At 39.0% G+C, this 19,638-nt stretch overlaps 1 protein-coding gene across 1 annotated transcript in view; it reads right to left on the minus strand.

Moving 5' to 3' along the window:
- Positions 1 to 8,878: 8,878 nt before the first annotated feature.
- Positions 8,879 to 19,638, minus strand: part of MAN2A1 (mannosidase alpha class 2A member 1) — a 130,997-nt gene continuing 120,237 nt past the window's right edge. The window contains exons 20-23 of the mRNA XM_063453637.1: positions 17,283 to 17,416; positions 14,254 to 14,448; positions 9,893 to 10,003; positions 8,879 to 9,147 (exon numbers count right to left, since the gene is read on the minus strand). Coding sequence (XP_063309707.1) covers positions 8,995 to 9,147; positions 9,893 to 10,003; positions 14,254 to 14,448; positions 17,283 to 17,416 — 593 coding nt within the window. The 3' untranslated portion in view covers positions 8,879 to 8,994. The remainder of the gene's footprint in view (positions 9,148 to 9,892; positions 10,004 to 14,253; positions 14,449 to 17,282; positions 17,417 to 19,638) is intronic.

Raw genomic sequence — 19,638 nt, forward strand, 5'->3', positions numbered from 1 at the left:
GGATAGGTAACCTTCGGCACTCCAGGTGTTGTGGACTTTATCCCCCATAATGCTCTTACACCCATAATGCTGGCAAAGCATCATATGAGGTATAGTCCAAAACATCTGCAGTGCCGAAGGTTGCCTATGCCTGCACTAGAATATAGCTTTTGAATATATTTCTATTAATATAGCAAATTTGATTCTTTTGAAGAACACCAGGGGGAGCCTGACATTTCTCCCACCTGGAACCATGGTGGAACGCACGGCCATCTTTGGAACGCATGCTGGAAGGCAAGGAAGTGTGTCATATACATCACTTCCGTTTTTTGCCGAACACGAAATCAAGATCATCTGTGCAAACACCACTCGTTATACTTCACCAGGTATCATGTGAAGTGAAGATGGACACCACCAATGAAGAGGGGAGGATAGAAGACTCCCACTGGAGCACCAATGGATAGAAGACTCCCACTGGAGCACCAGGGGACTAGCCCTATTTAATAGGACTGAGGGGTGGGCAGGGCCGTTTGAAGGAATTTGGGGGATCCAAGCAAAATGGACATGGAGGCCCCCACCCCCAACTCCCCACCCCCCACACGCACGCAAAGCCTACAGGAACCACAGCATAGCCATACAGTTTAAGTTCACCCACACTTTATATAAATAAAAAAGGTTTACAGTGCAAATACTGCTTAGAGCTCTGCCCTGCCCCTTAGTGGTCTTTCCTCTCCCCTCACCCTCCCCCCGTATTCTCCACACCCCCCTTCCCTGTGTTCTCCTCATCTCTGCTTCTCCTCACCCCCTCCCTGTGTTCTCCTCATCTCCGCACCTCCCCCTTCCCTGTGTTTTCCTCATCTCCTCTCTCTGTATTTTTCTTACTCCTCACCCCCATGTTCTTCTTACTACTCCCCCTCCCTATGTTCTTCTTACTCCCCTCCTCCCCCTCCCTGTGTCCTTCTCACTCCCCTCCCTATGTTTTTTTACTCCCCCCTCCCTATGTTCTTTTTACCCCCCCCCCCCCCCCCAGGGCCGTCTTTAATATTGATTGGGCCCTGGGCAAGCATTTAATGGGGCCCCCTGACCCCCACTCCCTGACATGCAATCACACTCTCCACTTCCCAACGCAGTAGCGGAACCATTTTCCCATGCTTGCAGAGTTGTATTTAGCACTGAGGTGTGTTTATGTGTTTGAATGGAAGCATGTTTTTGTATGGAGTATGTTTGTGTAAATGTAGGGGTGTGTTTGTAGGTGTTGTTGGTGTTTGAATGCATGCATGCATCTATGTGTAGTTTTTTTTTGGCTTTTTAATGCTGGGGTGTGTTTTTTATATATATTTTTGGTGTTTAACACAAAGATGTGTTTGTATGTATTGTTGACGTTTCAATGCAGGACTGTGTTTGTATGTAGTGTTGAAGTTGGAATGCAGGGGTGTACTTGAGGGTAGTGTTGGCGATTTGAATGATGAGATGTATGCACATGTACACATACACTGCCACACACACACTGTGATACACATACACACACACACTGAAACACATGCAGAGACACAGATATAAACACTAACACTAACACACATGCAGATACAGACTGACACAGACACACAGATACACAACCTGACACACATACAGAGACATATATACAAACACTGACACATATGGATACTCAGACACACTGATGCATATACTCAGATAAAAACACTGACTATATACAGATGCACACACGCAGGTACACAAACTGACACACATACAGATACGCAGATACACAACCTGACACATATACAGATACACACAGACCACATAGAGAAACATAGATATACTAAATACAGATACAGAGATATACACACATACTGACAACAGAGATACACCCTGGCAGACATACTGACATAGTGACACACACTGACAGACAGGCATACTGATACACACACAGAAATAGTGACACGCACACACACACACACACACAGACACCCTGACAGACATACTCACACACATACACAGACATACTAAGACACACACATGCAAAGTTTACATTTTTACACACTGACAGACATATTGACACACTGATATACTGACAGACAAACTGACACGTACACTGACAGACAAACTGATATGCACGGACAGACATACTGACACGCACACGCCCTGACAGACATACTGACACGTACACATACTGACACACACAACACACATACTAAGACACACACAGACAACTTGACAGACATACTGACACCCTGACAGACATACTGACACACACACAGACAGACAGAAATAGTGACACACACACAGACACCTTGACAGACATACTCACACACAGACACACTGACAGACATACACACAGAAATAGTGACATACACACACAGAAACCCTGCAGTCCCCCCCCCCCCCCCATGTTCTTCTCACCTCCCCTTCTCCTCTGGCTGTGGCCGAGCCCCTCTTCCTCCTGTCAGTCCGGCCAGGTACCGCGCGGTACAGGAGATTCAGTTTCCTGTTCCTGGCCGGACTGAAAGGAAGTGAGCACTCAGTGTGCACTTCCCGTCAGTCCGGCCAGGAACAGGAAACTGAATCTCCAGTACCGTGCGGTACCCGGCCGGACTGACAGTGAGGAGGAAGAGGAGCTGAAGGGGAGGTGATGACGAGGAGTGCTGCAGCTGCCTGAGGCTCTCTATAGAGCGCTCAGGCGGCTGCAGCCGTATAGGAAGCACCAGCTCTGCTTGGGGCCCCGGGCCAGCTCGGGGCCCCAAGCAGTTGCTTGGTTTGCCTTTCGGGTACCGACGGGCATGGGGGTGGGTAAGATTAGGCTTTTTTTTTTTAGGAGCATTACTGTTATTATTGCTTTTTATCGATTTTGGTTTCCGGGATGAAACGCGTAAGACCATTTTTATTGCTGTTTTATACAATACATTTACTTGATTTCTATCTACCGATCTGGGTCCTGCATGGTTCCTGATGCTGGGTGATACTTTGATCCTGTGAAGGAGACACTAGTCCCCCACCTACTTCAGGGGAGGCACCTTTAGAGCATATTTTACTCCAACTTCTCATGAGTGCAATCTATAGCAGGAATATAATTCTCTACCCAAACTGTATTATGCTATGTTTTGTTTATGTATTACTTTTTAAGTATATCAGCGGAATCCCACGTATATTGTATACATTTCTATGTCTTGTTAGGACCACTATCTGGGAGGTGATCTGTGGGAAGCTGTATCTGTATAACTGATAAGTATATGGTTATTTTCACTTGTATCCATTTTTATGTATTTAAATATTTCAACACCTGGAAAAATGTTAACCCCAAACATTGCGAGCTCTAGGCAGAAAAAGGTAAAGCCAAAGCCTAACAATAGGAACACAAGTGTGTTTTTATTTTAACAAATGGAACACAGTACAGTAGCTATTATCATGCCATATTTATAAAAACCCATGGGGAAAGGAAGGTAGTTGAAATTCAGCCATTTTAATCTGCAAATAATGCAACATATGTACTATGCCAGCTGACTGGCAAAGTAAATTATAGTTTTTTATATAGTGGGGAAGAAATATTTACCCAACATTCAGGTTCAATACAGGACCAAGAATCCTCAACAAGACAGGGAAATGAAACCACAATAATAGGTAACTCACTCCCCCCCAACATTCGAGAACACTGTGTAGTTGAGTGACGGGCCCTAAGTGTAGACATACCCCTGAGACCGGCCTGTGATGCACCCTTAATGGAATAACCGGGTTAAGGACTTGCAACAGTGCAAGCCTTCCCTATTCACAAACTAGTTCCGCTGGCTGCAACCTGGAAGTGACACTGCAATATGTCCAGAACGCCTGCAATCTCAAGGTACGAGCTGCAGGCGTTTTGAAAGGCAGACTAACCCTCCCTGCAAAGCCAGTGCAAGGATTTTTGGGTAAACAGGCAAAGATTATTTTTGGCACCCCTCCCCCGAACAAACCCACGATTTACCCTTTTTATACCTCCGTTACTCAGCCTACCTTGGAGCTTGTTAACCCTGTTGTCCCCTCAATAATCGTCTCACACCTCATTGTTTTAAGTATACTGCCTGGTGGCCGCCGTTGGCATGTACGGGAAATCACTTGGGAAATCAGTTGGTGGTCATCTTGTCACACGAAAGCAGGCAGTGGTGTTCGGTCGTCGAGTGTATGGAACAGGCCCTTCTGCGTGCGTCTTTCTCACCCCTAGGCCCTTCAGCGTGCGTCTTTCTCACCCCCAGGCCCTTCTGTGTGCCACTCTCTCCTCCATGTCCCTTAGTGTTCCTCCACCCTCCCCTTCCTGTCCATTAATGGTCCCCCCATCCATCTTAAAGGACCACTATAGTGCCAGGAAAACAAACTTGTTTTCCTGGCACTATAGGGTCTTTAGGTTCCCCCACCCTCAGGGTCTCACTCCTGCTGGGCTCAAGGGGGCTGAAGGGAAAAAGCTTCTGATTGCCAGCCAAGTGGTTTGATATTATGTGTGCATTCTCTCTCATAGCTATTGTGTAAAAACGTAAACCAAGGGAAACTCTTGATATTAAACATGCTAAAGCAATTTAACATACCCAGGAAATAGTAATTTTACCTTCAGTTTACAATACTAGATATAAGCTACATTTTATTAAAATATTTTCTCTATTTAGAATAAGATTAATTTGTTTCTGTTGAAAAGGCAGATCCCCCCCCCAATAAAACATTTACACAACAGCAAGTAAGAGTATTTTGTTCACACCTATTTTTCTAACAAAGAGGAGGGGGAGTGGAGCAGGACTTTCCTAAACCAGTAAGCTGCATTTCAGGATAAATGGATAGTAAAATTATATAGCGTAAGAGAAAATAACAAAATACAAAAGACAACAACCTAGGAATAAAACGGTGTCGTTTACAGGTTAGTTATTGATTCAAACATTGTAAATCGTAAATAAAAGTATTCCAATATTGTTTAAAGCACATAATTTTAACATTTATTTGAAAATGAAAGTTGCATCAATTCCTCCCCCCTCCTCCCCCCAAAAAATACAATGTGCCAGATAAATCATAATACATTTTATTAAAATTCATTTTATTGAATGGTACATACGTTTCATTATAGGTTTATAAAACTCTTCAATATATAAAAAAAAAAAAATCAACCATGTCAATTTCAAACAAATGATCAAAATATTATAGAATTCCTTACAGAAATGTAACAATTTAAAAAAAACAAACAAAAAACAAAACTGTTTAGGTTCGGGTCTTTCAGGGATTTTTTTTTTTTAATAATTCTTTTTTCATTGAAAAAAAAAAATCTGAAAAATATCAGACAAAGCCATATTTATGTATAATTAATTTGCTTAAAGAAAATTTTCAAACTCTGAGAACAATTTAATTTAGTAAATTATATAATTTAGTAGCCATCTACTATAGTGGAATAAAACCTCTAATTTAAACAGAATTCCTGGGTCTGCTTAGAAAGTGAAAAATAAAATGTACAGGAACACCGAAAGAAATAAATCAATAAATAATTGCAAAAACTAAACTTCAGTTGATCATTGACTTCATAATGATTAAACAAAGCTAAAAAAAAATTTAAAAAAATGATATCTTGTTTAAAATATTGCAGGATTAATACTTTCGTAATCAATTCAGTAAATTAGAGCAGCAGTAACTGGCAAAATAATAAGTAAATAGGATTTGAATTCTTATAACATATTATTAATCTTTTATTTAACATTGGGTATATGTCAATTGACCAATTAACCCTAAAGAAATCTGGACTTCGGACATATTGTTACTGATTATAAAATGGGAGAAGTAGGGGTAATACTTTCAAGGTACTTCTAATGCAATTTTGCTAAATTATCATCCAAACCTATTTGAGATGCAGGAACAGCAGAAGAGTTATGTTGAACTGTGGATACCCAGATATTCTAGAACTACATCTTCCATCTTTTTGGGGAATTTTAGTCCACAAACTGCAGGGCTGGTTGTCTACAGGCCAAAAATCCTGGGGTTTTTTTTCATGACCTACCCACAGTTTAAATCAGAGGGAATAGAAATGGGTTGACTGGGTGAGCAAAGGTTTTGTTCTTGATAATGTGCCAGTTGTTTGGCTCTACTTCTGCTCCATAATCAAAAATGTGTCTTCAGTAATATCAGGAGATTTCTCAATCAGAACAAGATGTGTTGAAAGAAATTTAGGTTGAGATTTAAAATATTATATAATATTTTTTTTCTCTCTTTTACTTTTATCACATGGAGAAATCTAAGGGTGTGGTCAAGAATCCAAAAAAGAATATTAACACTTTTATGGAATTCATGTATTTGAAATACTCTTTTATATGAAAGTTTGTTTTTGGCCAATACAAGCATAGGCAATGTTCATCTGAACTGGCCACTGTGACAGACCACCCTGTCACTGGATTATTGAAGCTCCTTTTATTCTCCGGTTCATTCAGTATACTGTGTTCGCCTAAAATTGTATTCTTGTTTTGTTTGAATACCGAACAAAACCACCCGTATGTTGCTTGTTAACCTTCATCACCCCTGTCAACACCTCTAACACTTGTAACCACAGCGTTCTAAAAGGTCAGCGGAGTGGTTGCCGCTCGGATGTACGTACACGTGGTGGCAGCCATCTTGTGCCGCGAACGCCAGCAGCTGTGTTTGGTCGTCGAGTGCATGGAACTAAAATCGGACACTTGACCGCCCTCAGACCGCTGAACTTCCATTTCTGCCTGCGTTCAGTAGTATTAATCGGAAAAGAACAATGTTCGGTGGTAGCATACTCCCAAATGAGCGTACGGGCTAAGACCTACGTTCGGTATTTTGTGTATTTTCAAACCCCCGGTCAGAACTTTACCTCGGTGGCATTTTACCTGCATTCGTGGGATCGTGATATGTTGGGCGCTCAAATCCATGTTATCCGGGAATATAAGACTTGAGGGGGTACCTGATTGTGTTGTGTGTTTGGGGTGTATAATTTGTACATGTTCTGCACCTGAATGATAATTTAATTTAGATGTTTGCTTTCAAATAGTTCCCTCTCAGGTACAGAGGAACCATGGGGGGAGGGAAATTACCCTGTAATGTTGAGTTAGAAACCCGTTGCAGGGGCTATTGCATAAAAGGCCCTGTGTGGCCTCCAATAAAACCAGTTCACCCCCCAGCATTCAGTCTCAACTAATTTCTGTGGGGGAAAGCTATACCTGCTATGTCCCTACTATACTTGCTTTGGAATATCGCTATTGGGAAAGTCTACTGGTGTTGCTACAGCATAACTCGCTACTAAGGGGAAAACAGCATCTCTGGCGACGAAACCCGTGTTACTATCCGGGTGGCCACCAACAAGTGCTTATAAAAAAAATAAAAAGGTCATAAAAATTACAGTTCTGGAAAACAAAATTCTTTATTAAATGTTTCTGCTGTTTGTGGTATTAAAGGGTTACTCCAAGCACTAGGACCCCTTCAGTGAAGTGGTTACGGTGCTTGGAGTCTGTGCAGAATTTTTACCAAAAGCTGCAAATACGAAAGTTAACCCCCTTTGCTGCCAAAAGTGTAATTCCAACTCGACATCCTCATTGTGGCTGGCTAATGTCATTTCTGTGCATATTTCTATGCAGAGTGTGGCCTTCATTGGCTGAGAGTGGTCAGCTGAAGCTCTTAGCCAATGAATGACTGGTGGGATCAGCATCTGGCTGTATATCACCTGCCATAGACGTCCTTTAACGCCCTGTGGGGACCCAGCTAAGAGGGCAAACCATTACTAGGATCCACTGAGTAACCCTTAAAGCAAAGGCCAGCATTTATTTCACTTATATGAAATTAAAAGAGAATTCAGAAACTTGAAAGGAATAAATATCGAGGAGGCCTAAATATTAATCTGATTAAATAAAGAATTAGCTGAAAGTATGTGAAGGCAAAAAACATGTTCATGGGTGAAAATGTAAGACACAAACAAACCATGACACAGAGTGAAATCTGCACATGGAATACTGTTTGGCATAAAAGTCACAACTGCTTTGTCGAATAAAGACCTACTGGAAAGGTGGAAGGTGATTTGAAGGAAATCAAAACATCCTTGGCATTAGTTAAGGTATAGTTTGAAATGCGTATTGTTATTCACAATTTAGGTTTTATACATTCAGCAAAGTGACAAAGTTCATGATAATCGAGTATAGAATTTAAGTACGACCTTGTTGGCTGTTTATCAGATATGTCCAAAATAAAACGAAAATAACAAACAAAAAAACTTCAATATAGAAATAAATCCCTCAATAATGCAATATTCAATAAAAATAGTAAGAAGTGTAAAAAAATAAGGCACATTTGTTTTGTTGTGTAGATCTCAAAAACAAACACAGAACACCATTTTCATTCAGACAATTTGTCAAACTCTTCATGTTTCCAAAAATGATGGGAAAATTGCACATATCCCAAATTGCCACAATCACAGAAAGAAAAAGCCCAAATCTTAAATGTTAGTAGACTTGTTAAGCCTGTGCGTGCCAGGGCCTAAGCATGGAGTGGCAAAACAGATTAGTTGCTCTCCAAGAAAAAGTGCAAATCTTTTAAGGAAAAAAAAAAAAAAAAAAGAACCGCAGATTGCACTTATTCTTCATATTCTTATTTCAAAGCATCCTCACAAGACTTCAATGGAAAACCTTTCTGTTTTCGGGAGGTATTTGGGCTCCTAGCTGTTTTTCAGATCTGTTCTACAAAGCAGGTTTCTTCCACTACCATAATTCTTTCCATAAAAATTACTGAGGACATAAACAGAACCTCCCACCGCCCAAAAATAAAATAAAATCAATTAACGCATTTAACGCATTTAAATAAATAAAAGTTGCCAATAACACCTCAGTTGCGGCAAGTTGGTAACTAACACTCTATAAAATAAGCCTGTATGATACATGGCTTTTTTGTTAGCCACAAAAAAAAAAAAAAAAAAGTAAATGTATAATGCAAATCCTCAGTGTACAGAAGGTGAGCCAACAATGTGCTTCCTTATTGCATGTGAAACAGAGTCGGAATTGTTGCATACAGCAAAGTTCATCTCAGTTTAATTCGGAATGTACTTATATCCATAGGACTCATGTTGATTTCACTTATGTTGTGGCCATCTGGAGATGAATACATCAAGGACAAGGTTGACGGTATTATGCTCTCAATTTTGAATCCGTTAAAAAGTTGATGAACTGGAATCTGAAAACACAAGAAAAAAAAAATAGTGAATCCAGGAAAACCCACAAGATACAAGTGTTCCACTGCTTTTAACAAAATCATCTTATTTAAAAGGGAGCTGTCACTTTACATTGCATATCACCTATATAACTTGTGCAGAGTCAGGGTAAACATTGTAAACACAGAGGAGAAATGCAAACGGTTTCATTTCTCCTCTTCTCTGTATGCTCTCTCTATGAAGACTGTCAGGTGCAAGGGACAGAACTTATAACAAGGATTTGATAGGGAGCTAAGATGGAGGCGCCCACCTGCGGGATAACTGATTTTTTTATTTTTACTTTTCACATGCCACCAATATATATTTGTAAAACGTAACAAGTAAATAATTATAAAAAAGAATAAAAATCATCATGGAAAGTGACAGTGCCCCTTTAATAGGACAATTTACTTTCATTTCACGTGTTTTATTTCAAAATAGTAAATCATATTTAGAGCTAGCAGGAAATACAGGTTACAGCAATAAAATTAAATGTAAGTCTGGGAAAAATTCTCAGAGGGGTCAAATAGTATGATTTTTACTGCTGAAATAGCAAATCAATATTTGTTGATTAAAAAGCATTTAACCTGAAATGACAGGTCTTACAACGTACACAGAGTTACTAAGCAACTTAAGGTCGGCAGGTAAAATACTTTATTTCATAGATCCAATAACGTTTACTCCATTCTCTTTGATAAAATCTCAAGATCAGCTATGTATGTAAAATACCTTTCCCTGAGTGGTTGAGCAGAATAATCCAAGGTCTTTATTTGAAAACTTGCAGTCAAATCCTTTCCTATGTAGGAGGAGGGCAGCTTCATCTGACGGGTTAAGCCCCACCTTGAATTGGAAAAATACAGACAATTCTATCAAATCTATTAACCAAGTTCACGTTAAATGCTTATAGTAGCTGTGACATAACTGTGCATGAAACAAATGAAGCACAATACAAAATACACTGACTTATCTCACCAATATTACCATTAGTCCTACGTTCTTCTAGACTAGAGTATGAATGAAGTAACATAGCAAATGCTTTAAGACCACTTTTAGCACAGCGTTTATACTGCTTGGACAATAGGATACAATGTTACATACTAGTCCCTCCAGTATCGGTGACAATTCAGATTACCAAAAAAAAAAAAAAGTTTTAATAAATAAAATCAACACGCATGATAAATTCAGAGGTTAAAAATTTCCACTTGCCACTAGCCTTTGGCTACAGGAATGTAGCCTTGGCAAATAAGTAGGTTATGGACTCCAGTATGTTATGGCTTCCAGTGGTGAGTGACTTAAGGTCTGGCCAGTAGCACAGAACTTGTTAAGTCCATATAGATTAATTTAGAAAAAATGGGTCTGGGCACCGAAATGTATGTTTTTCAATCTACCTGGGCCTTGCAACCATAGAAACCATTTTCCCAAATTCTTTGCACAGCTAGTCCACCATTTACTCAATGTCCATCAAGCAGGTCTCTTTTTGGGGGGCAAAAAAGTAAAAAAATTACAAAACATCTTCCATATGCAGTGTGTGCACCTTAATTCTGAACACGTCATACCCCCGGTATGTAGGCAAGCGATGTAGAAAATCTAGAGGGATCCCTATGGTCTTATTATTTTTTAGATAAGCGCCACATCTGCACTATTATGTGAAACGACACAGTGCCTGAAATCTAGAAAGAGAGTGATGGCATAAATCACTAGACCAGGCAATGTGGAAGAACTGATAAGGGATTTGCAGGTTTGGGTCCAAAAATCTAAAATTCTCAGGTATGTGCACTGGCTCCCTAGTACTAGTGTTGTTTCTGTATAATATATACAGTAATTTGAATTGCCAGCTCTGTATTATTCCCAATTTGATAAATAAATATATTAAATCTCTCTCTTCCAACACAAAGCAAATCCTAGACACCTCAAGCAATCTTACTAAAATAACAGAGGACAAAAACACACACAAATTCTGGGGGAGAGAGAGTGGTAAATGTGAGTCAGTCATCATAACAATCAATGAGATTTACTTGTCTATTGCTGCATGCTTGCATAGCTAGCACATAATCATTGGGTAAAACAGCAATTTCACTGTACTAAAATACTTTGTGTTTTATCAAACATTACCTACTACATAACACATACACACACAATCAAATTAACATCAGGTTGAATTCACTTCCAGAGCTTAGGACACACTGCAGTAAATCGCCCCAGAATGGTAAAGTCAAATTGAAGGAGCACTCTAAGCACCTCTTATTTCAAACCACTAATGGTTATGGTGTCCTAACACTGCAGGCGTTGGTTCCCTAGTTCTGAGCAAAACCATTTGTGGTCCTTCAAATAATAACAACAAAGTATTTAATCAGGAAAGGTACATTGAGATTACTCTGGTTTTCAAGTATGTTCTGGGGATGTTAGCTAAGCCCAACATCCAGGGGTTGTTACTATTACCCAATTTAATGGTACTCATTTATGTACCTCGGAATGATGAAGGGCTGATTCAACCCTGCCGGATTTAAACTTGCGACCCAAGGGTTAAACATATTATACGGATGATTCATTAGCCCACTTAGCTATCTCACCATGGAGGTATTGTAAACTTGTAGAAAAGGGGAGAGGGGGGGAGGGGTGCAGTCATGCCTGCCTGTTTTTCTGTCAAGCAGTTTAATAAACAGTTTGACACAGAAACAGAAGCTTCCAAGCACCATAAATACAAAAACAGAGTGAAGTGGTTGTGTGAATTAGAGTGCCCCTTTAACTACGGTTGTTATAGTCATCAAAAAAAACTTTTTAGCTTTTCTGATTTTGTGGAAATTGTTAATAGATTCAAAATAAGTTGCAACAAAAAAAGGAAATTATGATTTAGGTCAAATTCGACCACATCTAACAAAATAATTACTCTTATTAGAAATAATCACTCTTTAATGCTTAATGATATTTGCAAGGTCACTAGGATTACAAAAAGGTCCTGTGTTACCATGCAAAGTAAAAATCACAAAATTATATTTTATTTTCTATTTTAAGTAGCACCAATAGCTATTCTGTTGCCGACATTGCTATGCAGTCCGTGTTGATATAATAATATCACTCACATTCTAAATTTAATATGCACTGTTACAAGCAAGAGAAACTCGGAGCACATTAGCCTAATCATTGCTCAGGGTCTATGTGGAGTACCATGGGGCTCTCTGGAATAAAAATACCTTACTACATCAATACTGCAAACACAAATGAAAGGGAACCGTACAAACTCCAACTGTACCGCTGACCACCACTCATCAAGCAGCTAAAAAGTGTAAATCTAACTCTGAAATAGACCACTAAAATAAGTAACGTAGGCGACTAACATGAGTTACAATATTGATTATGAAACAAACAAATCAAAAATGTATTACATGGAAAGATAATTCATTTGAAAAGCCCAAAAACAAAGTAGAGACATATATATATTAGACAATGACTTTAAAGCAACAGTGAATTTGAAAGGTTCCAGTAATATTTATCAAAGATTGGTTTGTTTTATCAGCTGGAAACACATCTGGTTATCTTGATGTTTCTGCACAGGATCATATTTATATTCTATATAAACTTTTATGGCTTGGAAAGGCATGTAATATTAATGGTTTAAATACCTAGATGTTGCCAGTTACAATGAAATGTTCCACGAGACATGAAATAGTATCAGAAACAAGTACCGTATATACTCGAGTATAAGCCGAGTTTTTCAGCCCATTTTTTGGGCTGAAAAACCCCAACTCGGCTTATACTCGAGTCACTGTCTGTATTATGGCAATTTGCATTGCCATAATACAGACCGGGGGAGAGGGGGGCTGGCAGAGCTGTAACTTACCTGTTCTGCAGCTCCTGTCAGCTCCCTCCTCCTCTGCGCTGTCCGTTCAGCACCTCGGTCAGCTCCCAGTGTAAGTCTCGCGAGAGCCACGGCTCTCGCGAGACTTACAGTGTGAGCTGATAGAAGGGGCTGCACGGACGGCGCAGAGGAGGAGAGAGCTGACAGGAGCTGCAGAACAGGTAAGTTACAGCTCTGTAACTGTGCATTTGTCTTTATTTACCACAGCAGCACTATGATATTGGCTATATACCGTATTTTTCGCTCCATAAGACGCACTTTTTTCCCCTCAAAAGTGAGGGGAAATGTCTGTGCGTCTTATGGAGCGAATGTGAAGCTTTACTTACCTGTCTTGTAGTGTTGGCCGGCAGCACAGGGCGCACTGCGGTACTGGAACTTCAATTTCAGGTTCCGGTTTCCGACGTGACTGAAAGGAAGTGTGCAGAGAAGACTATGGGAGGGGGGAGAGAAGACTATGGGAATGGGGGGGAGATGACTATGGGAATGGGGGGGAGATGACTATGGGAATGGGGGGGAGATGACTATGGGAATGGGGGGGAGATGACTATGGGAATGGGGGGGGAGATGACTATGGGAATGGGGGGGGAGATGACTATGGGAATGGGGGGGGAGATGACTATGGGAATGGGGGGGAGAGATGACTATGGGAGGGGGGGGGGGGAGAGAACACTATGGGACAGGGGAGAAAAAAAAATATTCTGAACAAACTGTCCCATAGTAAGAAACACTATGGGACAGTTTGTTCAGAATATTTTTTTTTCTGGGTTTCTTCCTCTAAAAACTAGGTGCGTCTTATGATGTGGCGCGTCTTATGGAGCGAAAAATACGGTACATATTTGTAGAATTAGCACAAATAGAAATGTGATGAAATAATTATTTTCACACCATTAATTGTTAAATACTATTTACCCCCATGTGTGGTTTGTTAGTCCATAATAAGAGCTCCTTTAGGTCGCAGGCCTTCTCTGACTGCATGCTGCCTTTAAGTGACCCTTCAGTATGATTCTTCGCCTAAAAACACTTTAACAATAACTCCCAAGGAGAAAACTCTGGGGGACATGACTGTGTTCCTTTAATTTCGACCTCCCTTCTAAAGTTCCTAAGAGCCGAACATCAATCCTAATATTATAAAAGCACCCCAAATGCTGCAAATGCCTCGTTATGATGGTAGAAGGAGGTCTAGGATATATTTAAGCACTTGATGCTTAAAGCAAACACAAACAATTAAACGTACCTTTGCTTGGATTGTTCGCAAGTTAAGCAAGTGCACATCACACGGCAATGAATTTGTGAGCGGAAAGAAAGCATCTACTAGAGGTGGGACATCAAAATCTGCTGTCACGGCCATTGGGATCACAGGTTGGTTTAGGAACATGGAAGTGATGTGGCTCAAGATAGATGGATAGCTGACGGATTTTTGATCTTCTCTCTATAAACAGTAGAAGATATGTATTTAAATACTCCACAAAGCTGTTTCATAATCCATTTTAATGTGCAGCTATTGCTTTTGAAGAAGAAAAGAAGAGGGAAAAAAATAGGGGTATATTCGAGTCACGTAAATAAAGCAGTACACACTTATTTTGGGTATATTCACTAAATAGTAAGCGTTGGTGTGCAGACATTGAACTTGCAACAATTATGACAAAAAAGGTGGCAAAATGTCTTACTGAAAACAACTATACATTATATCCATCAAATAATTGGCCAGGTCTGCTAATAATGCATCACAAGTCACTGTTCAATGATTTAACCCCTAAATAATAAATATACTTTCATCATAACTGCATGATAGAAACATTGAGCTACGGAATGAATACAAACCAGTTTTTATTTCCCATGATTGCCATAACACTCAGAACAAATGCCTGAGATGACTTGTTCTTGAAGTTAAAATGACAAATCCTGGAACAAACGCCAAACACAAAGACCATCAAAGTCAATGTGAACCTCACTCTTCAAACTAACATGATTTAAAGGAACAGGGGAAATCAAGAACGTAGGAGGATTCACATTAAGAAGAGTACAATCTAAACATTATTATTTCAAAATGATGATACACTATATTTTCAATTGACACATATAAATTTCTATTTACACTTATGGATACAGCTAATAAAACATTCATATCAAGGACCTAACTCAGAGAAAGGTCACAAGATGCCACTGCAAGCAGTGAGCTGGGTCAAACGGAGATATATATATATATATATGTGCATAGTGGAATTGTGTGTACCATCGAGAAACATCAGTACATAGACTGATGCTCCAAAAACACGTAAAACATGGCAATATCGGTTTGATTTAAAAAAAAAAAAAAAAAACACTTCAAAATGAAAAAAGTAGTAAGAAAATGAAGATTACTAATTAGGTTTTATTCATAGAGACTTTCATTCTCAGCACAAAAATATGGATATATTCATTAAAGCGGTGTATTCATGCAATCCTCATGCAAAGAGAATATACATAATATTAAAAAAACGCAAACTGAATAGGTAACAGAAGAACCATTTCTAGCAAAAATCTATCTTTAATAAGTTAAAGAGGGTAAATGGGCCGTTCATACACTGTGGCTCAATAGTATCAACACTAAACACTGGAACTACCATTGTAACACTGCTCAATGAGTATATGGATGTCATTATGTAAATACTCCAGTGCACAGAAAATGTGTCTCAGACTACAATCCCCATCCAGAGAAGAAATCATATTAAAAGAACACTACAGGGTCAGGAACACAAAAACCTATTCCTGACCCTATAGTGTTAAAACCACCAGTTAGGTGGCTTGCCCCCCTAATACAAAACTTACCTTTTCTCCAACGCCGTGTGGGTCCGCCGGCTGGCCTTGCCCCTGATCCGCCTCTTTGGCTGACATCAAAATTGATGTTCTCAGCCAATCCAATGCTTTCCCACAGGGAAAGCATTGGATTGGCTGGGAAAGCATTGGATTGGTTTAGATCACGAAAGAGGAGGGGCCCAACAGCAGCCAGGCTAATCAGCATCTCCTCATTCAGATGATTAAATCAATGCATCTCAATGAGGAAAGTTTAGTGTCTCCATGCAGAGATTGGAGACGCTGAACAGCAGCACTGCCTCAAGGAGCAACTCGAGTGGCCACTGGAGGTGTACCTAGGCTTTAATGAAAACAATGCCTTTTCTCTGAAAAGAATGTATTTCCAAGAAAATGCCTGCATGGACGGTCTATATTCACCAGAACAACTACAATAAGTTGTAGATGTTCTGGTGACTATATTGTTTCTTTAATTATTCACTAATTCTTGATAATAATAAAGGCTTTATATTCTGTAAATCAGATTTTAAAGAAAACAAACAAATAAAAATAAATACACGAATATATATATATTTATTTTTTTTCAACTTCAAAGTATGACATAGTATCACAGTCAAGGTTTACGCTGAATATTTGCTTTTATGATAACTAGGTTAAATACTGCCAAGATAAGAAAAATACAACACATATATAATTTACCACATACCAATGCTTTGGATTAAAAACGTTAAAAAGAGCTGCTATCGGCGACTGTTCTCAATATATAAAAATGCCATTTAATGCATACAGGAATTTAATGCAGTAATTTGTAGAAAGCAGAGCTCATGTTGAGAATTAAATTCATTCAATTTATATACACTTAGTATGTGCTGGGAGCATACAGTGAATACTAAAAAACAAAGTACAGGCTATGTACCTGGAAATGGCAGATCTGTTAAAAACGATGCTTTGATAACAAACACATTTCATGTTTCACAGTCATGACATGGAAATGTAACACGTTTTTAGCTAGTTTATGTCTGTGTCTCTTCAGCCAGCACAGTAAAACTGGTAAGGGTAGATAAGGAGAATGCATGCCACTTATATAGAAACTAGAATTAAAATGTGTATGCATAAAATGGTTCACCTTGGCAAATTTACCGTATTAAAAAACAAGGAATATAAATGAGTAGTAGGGGAATTGCACTGTAACGTTTTACGCAGATACATAATTTTTTTTATAAATGTCTACAACTATAACCTCAAATTCAAAAACATGTTTCAATAATGATATTCCTTTGTCCTTCAGACCAGCAAAGCATTATTTTGAGTTCAACAGTTTTTAATGCAATGGGCTAAATGAGCATATACATACTTGCTTTGGCTGTAGCCCTGGTGCTTAAAATGAATATTTATTTACATGTTAAATACTTCAGTTTTAAAAATTGCAGTATGAGGCAGAAGAAGAAAAATGTAACTAAACGTTTTACATACCTCATCAATTCCAGTTCTTTGCTCCAAAAGAAGTCTGAACAAATTAAATGTGATTTTGTTATCTTGAAGACCTTGCCCAAGACCACGGTTATCATCCTGCATCAGCCGTCGGTCCATGAAAACTTCTAACTGACCTTGGGAGCGAAACGAGGCAATGGTTTAACACAATCACATGTCTGAAAACATTAGATTTCGAGAACAGTTTTGTACTGGGGCTTCCTTTATTGTCTCTAAAAAGAGACATGAACATCACCCTGAATAATGTACTGTACTAATATCCACTGTCAAGAAGTGTGGCTAAATAGGGAAAAGAGGCAAGTTCAGAACACCGTTAAAGTCTAAAGTGGGTTCCAAAAACAACATATCAAAGATTATCTAGAAAATAAAGATCACATTATAGGAAAAGCACTATAAGAGGGGTGACCAAGAATTAAACCCATCCCAAAAAAAACACTTGATAAAAGCAACAGTAAAGGAGGCAAACTCTGATGGGTGATCTACCTTCTGGCCATCTCATCATCTGGAAAGTGTGCAAAAACCAACAGGTTAATAGTTATATTTTCCTATTTTAAAATTATACCACCACTGGTTCATGTTCTATTTTTAGAACAGGAGTGGAGGAAAACGTATCTCTATTTTTGCCCTTTAATTTATTAAAACTGAAGCCATAATCACATATTTTAGGTTATGGAAGTTAAAATTAAGGGTTCTGTTTGGTTGGGGTGCAACTTGGAAGACCTGAGCCACTACCGCTTTTATTTCCAATGCCTCTTTTTGAGCTATGCTTCTTCCCATTGGACAGATCTCACAAGATTTTAAAATGTTAGAGATTATATGTTGTATAGCTGGAGGGGTGTCCATTGGTAGGGCTATTGCAAGACAATTTTAGAAACTGCATGACGCACTGACAGCCGTTACAGTAACTAAAAATTTAAATTTAGAAAAAAATATCTTGTTAGAGGGAACCAATTTATAGTTTTGGAACCAAATTATAGTTTTGGAACCTTAAGGACATAATTATTGTTACACATGAACACCAAAAATGTGTAGTTCTTAGAAAAGAGGCTCATTAGGGTAGAGCAGACGATTTAGGTAGTACAAATTTTTACTTTCTGTCCTATACTTGAAAGGTATGCTTTCTGACACTTATTACTATAATTCTCTGAAACTCTCCTTCCTGCTGGAGACTACAAAACTCAAACAGGTATCCTGCTTCTGCTTGTTAAACTCTTAACTTCACTTATGCCTCGTTTCCACTGAGCGGATCGGTTCGGGTTGGTACAGTTTGGAAGGTTTAGAATGGACCAGCCAATTCTGGTGAGCGTTTCCACTGCAAGTCAGACCTTCAGGGCCATACTGGGTTTAGAAAAAATGTTCTTCCTGTCCACCAATCAATGGATTGTATAGTAGTTCCGCCCTAACCGAACCGTTCCATTTTCTATGGCCCTACATCTGAAGCAGGACCCTGAATGGATTGGTACGGTTCGCTTGCATGGACCACTTTCATTATGGAAACACCCAAAATAGCGAACCGTACCGAACTGAACCGAACCAATCCGCTCAGTGGAAACGAGGCATTAGACTCCACTAGCAATTCAGGCTGAAAGGTTTTAGAATGTATGCAGCCATTATAAAATGCAACTGAAGATCAAGTTACTTTTAAGTCAGTAAGCCTAAAAGGGCTATTATCCATAATAAGCATGAAAGTGTGAGAATATTATTATTTTTTTTTTTTACATAAAACCATTTATTTACCCCTTTTATACTGGAGCATGTTTAACAGTAAGCCATATGGGTTCCAAGTGAATTTGGATCAAAAGGTTTGAAACGGTTGATTATGACTGTATTAGCACTTATTATATACTGTGTGTGTATAATATATTTATATAGTGCCCTTAAACATTGCTGATTCCTTCTGCGTAGATACCACATTTGAACACCTGTAAATCACATCTGCAGAAAATGAAACCACAGACAGTAAATGGATTTTGGGATTTTCACCTAAAACTATCCTGACAGTCTGTTACTAAGAGATTATATGTAATTTAAATCCAATTATAATAGTTGGAAGACCATTACCAGGATAGTCTCAACAGGATTACAGCAGCAAAGACTTTAATCTCCTCCAGCCCTGTATTGCTTGCATGAGACTCAAGGGTCACTGCACCCTGGAGCTGACCCATGATATTTTAATATGCTACATAGATACTTCATAGATAATGTATTAAAATGCAAAAATTCTAGAAATAAAAATGCCACCATTGAATTTCTTCATGTTGACAGAGCACGGGACCCATCTGTTCTATTCTCGTATCATGCACTGTACCCAATAAATAAAGCAGACATGTTCCTGTAG

This window comes from Pelobates fuscus, chromosome 5 (assembly GCF_036172605.1).
Source record: "Pelobates fuscus isolate aPelFus1 chromosome 5, aPelFus1.pri, whole genome shotgun sequence".
NCBI lineage: Eukaryota > Metazoa > Chordata > Amphibia > Anura > Pelobatidae > Pelobates > Pelobates fuscus.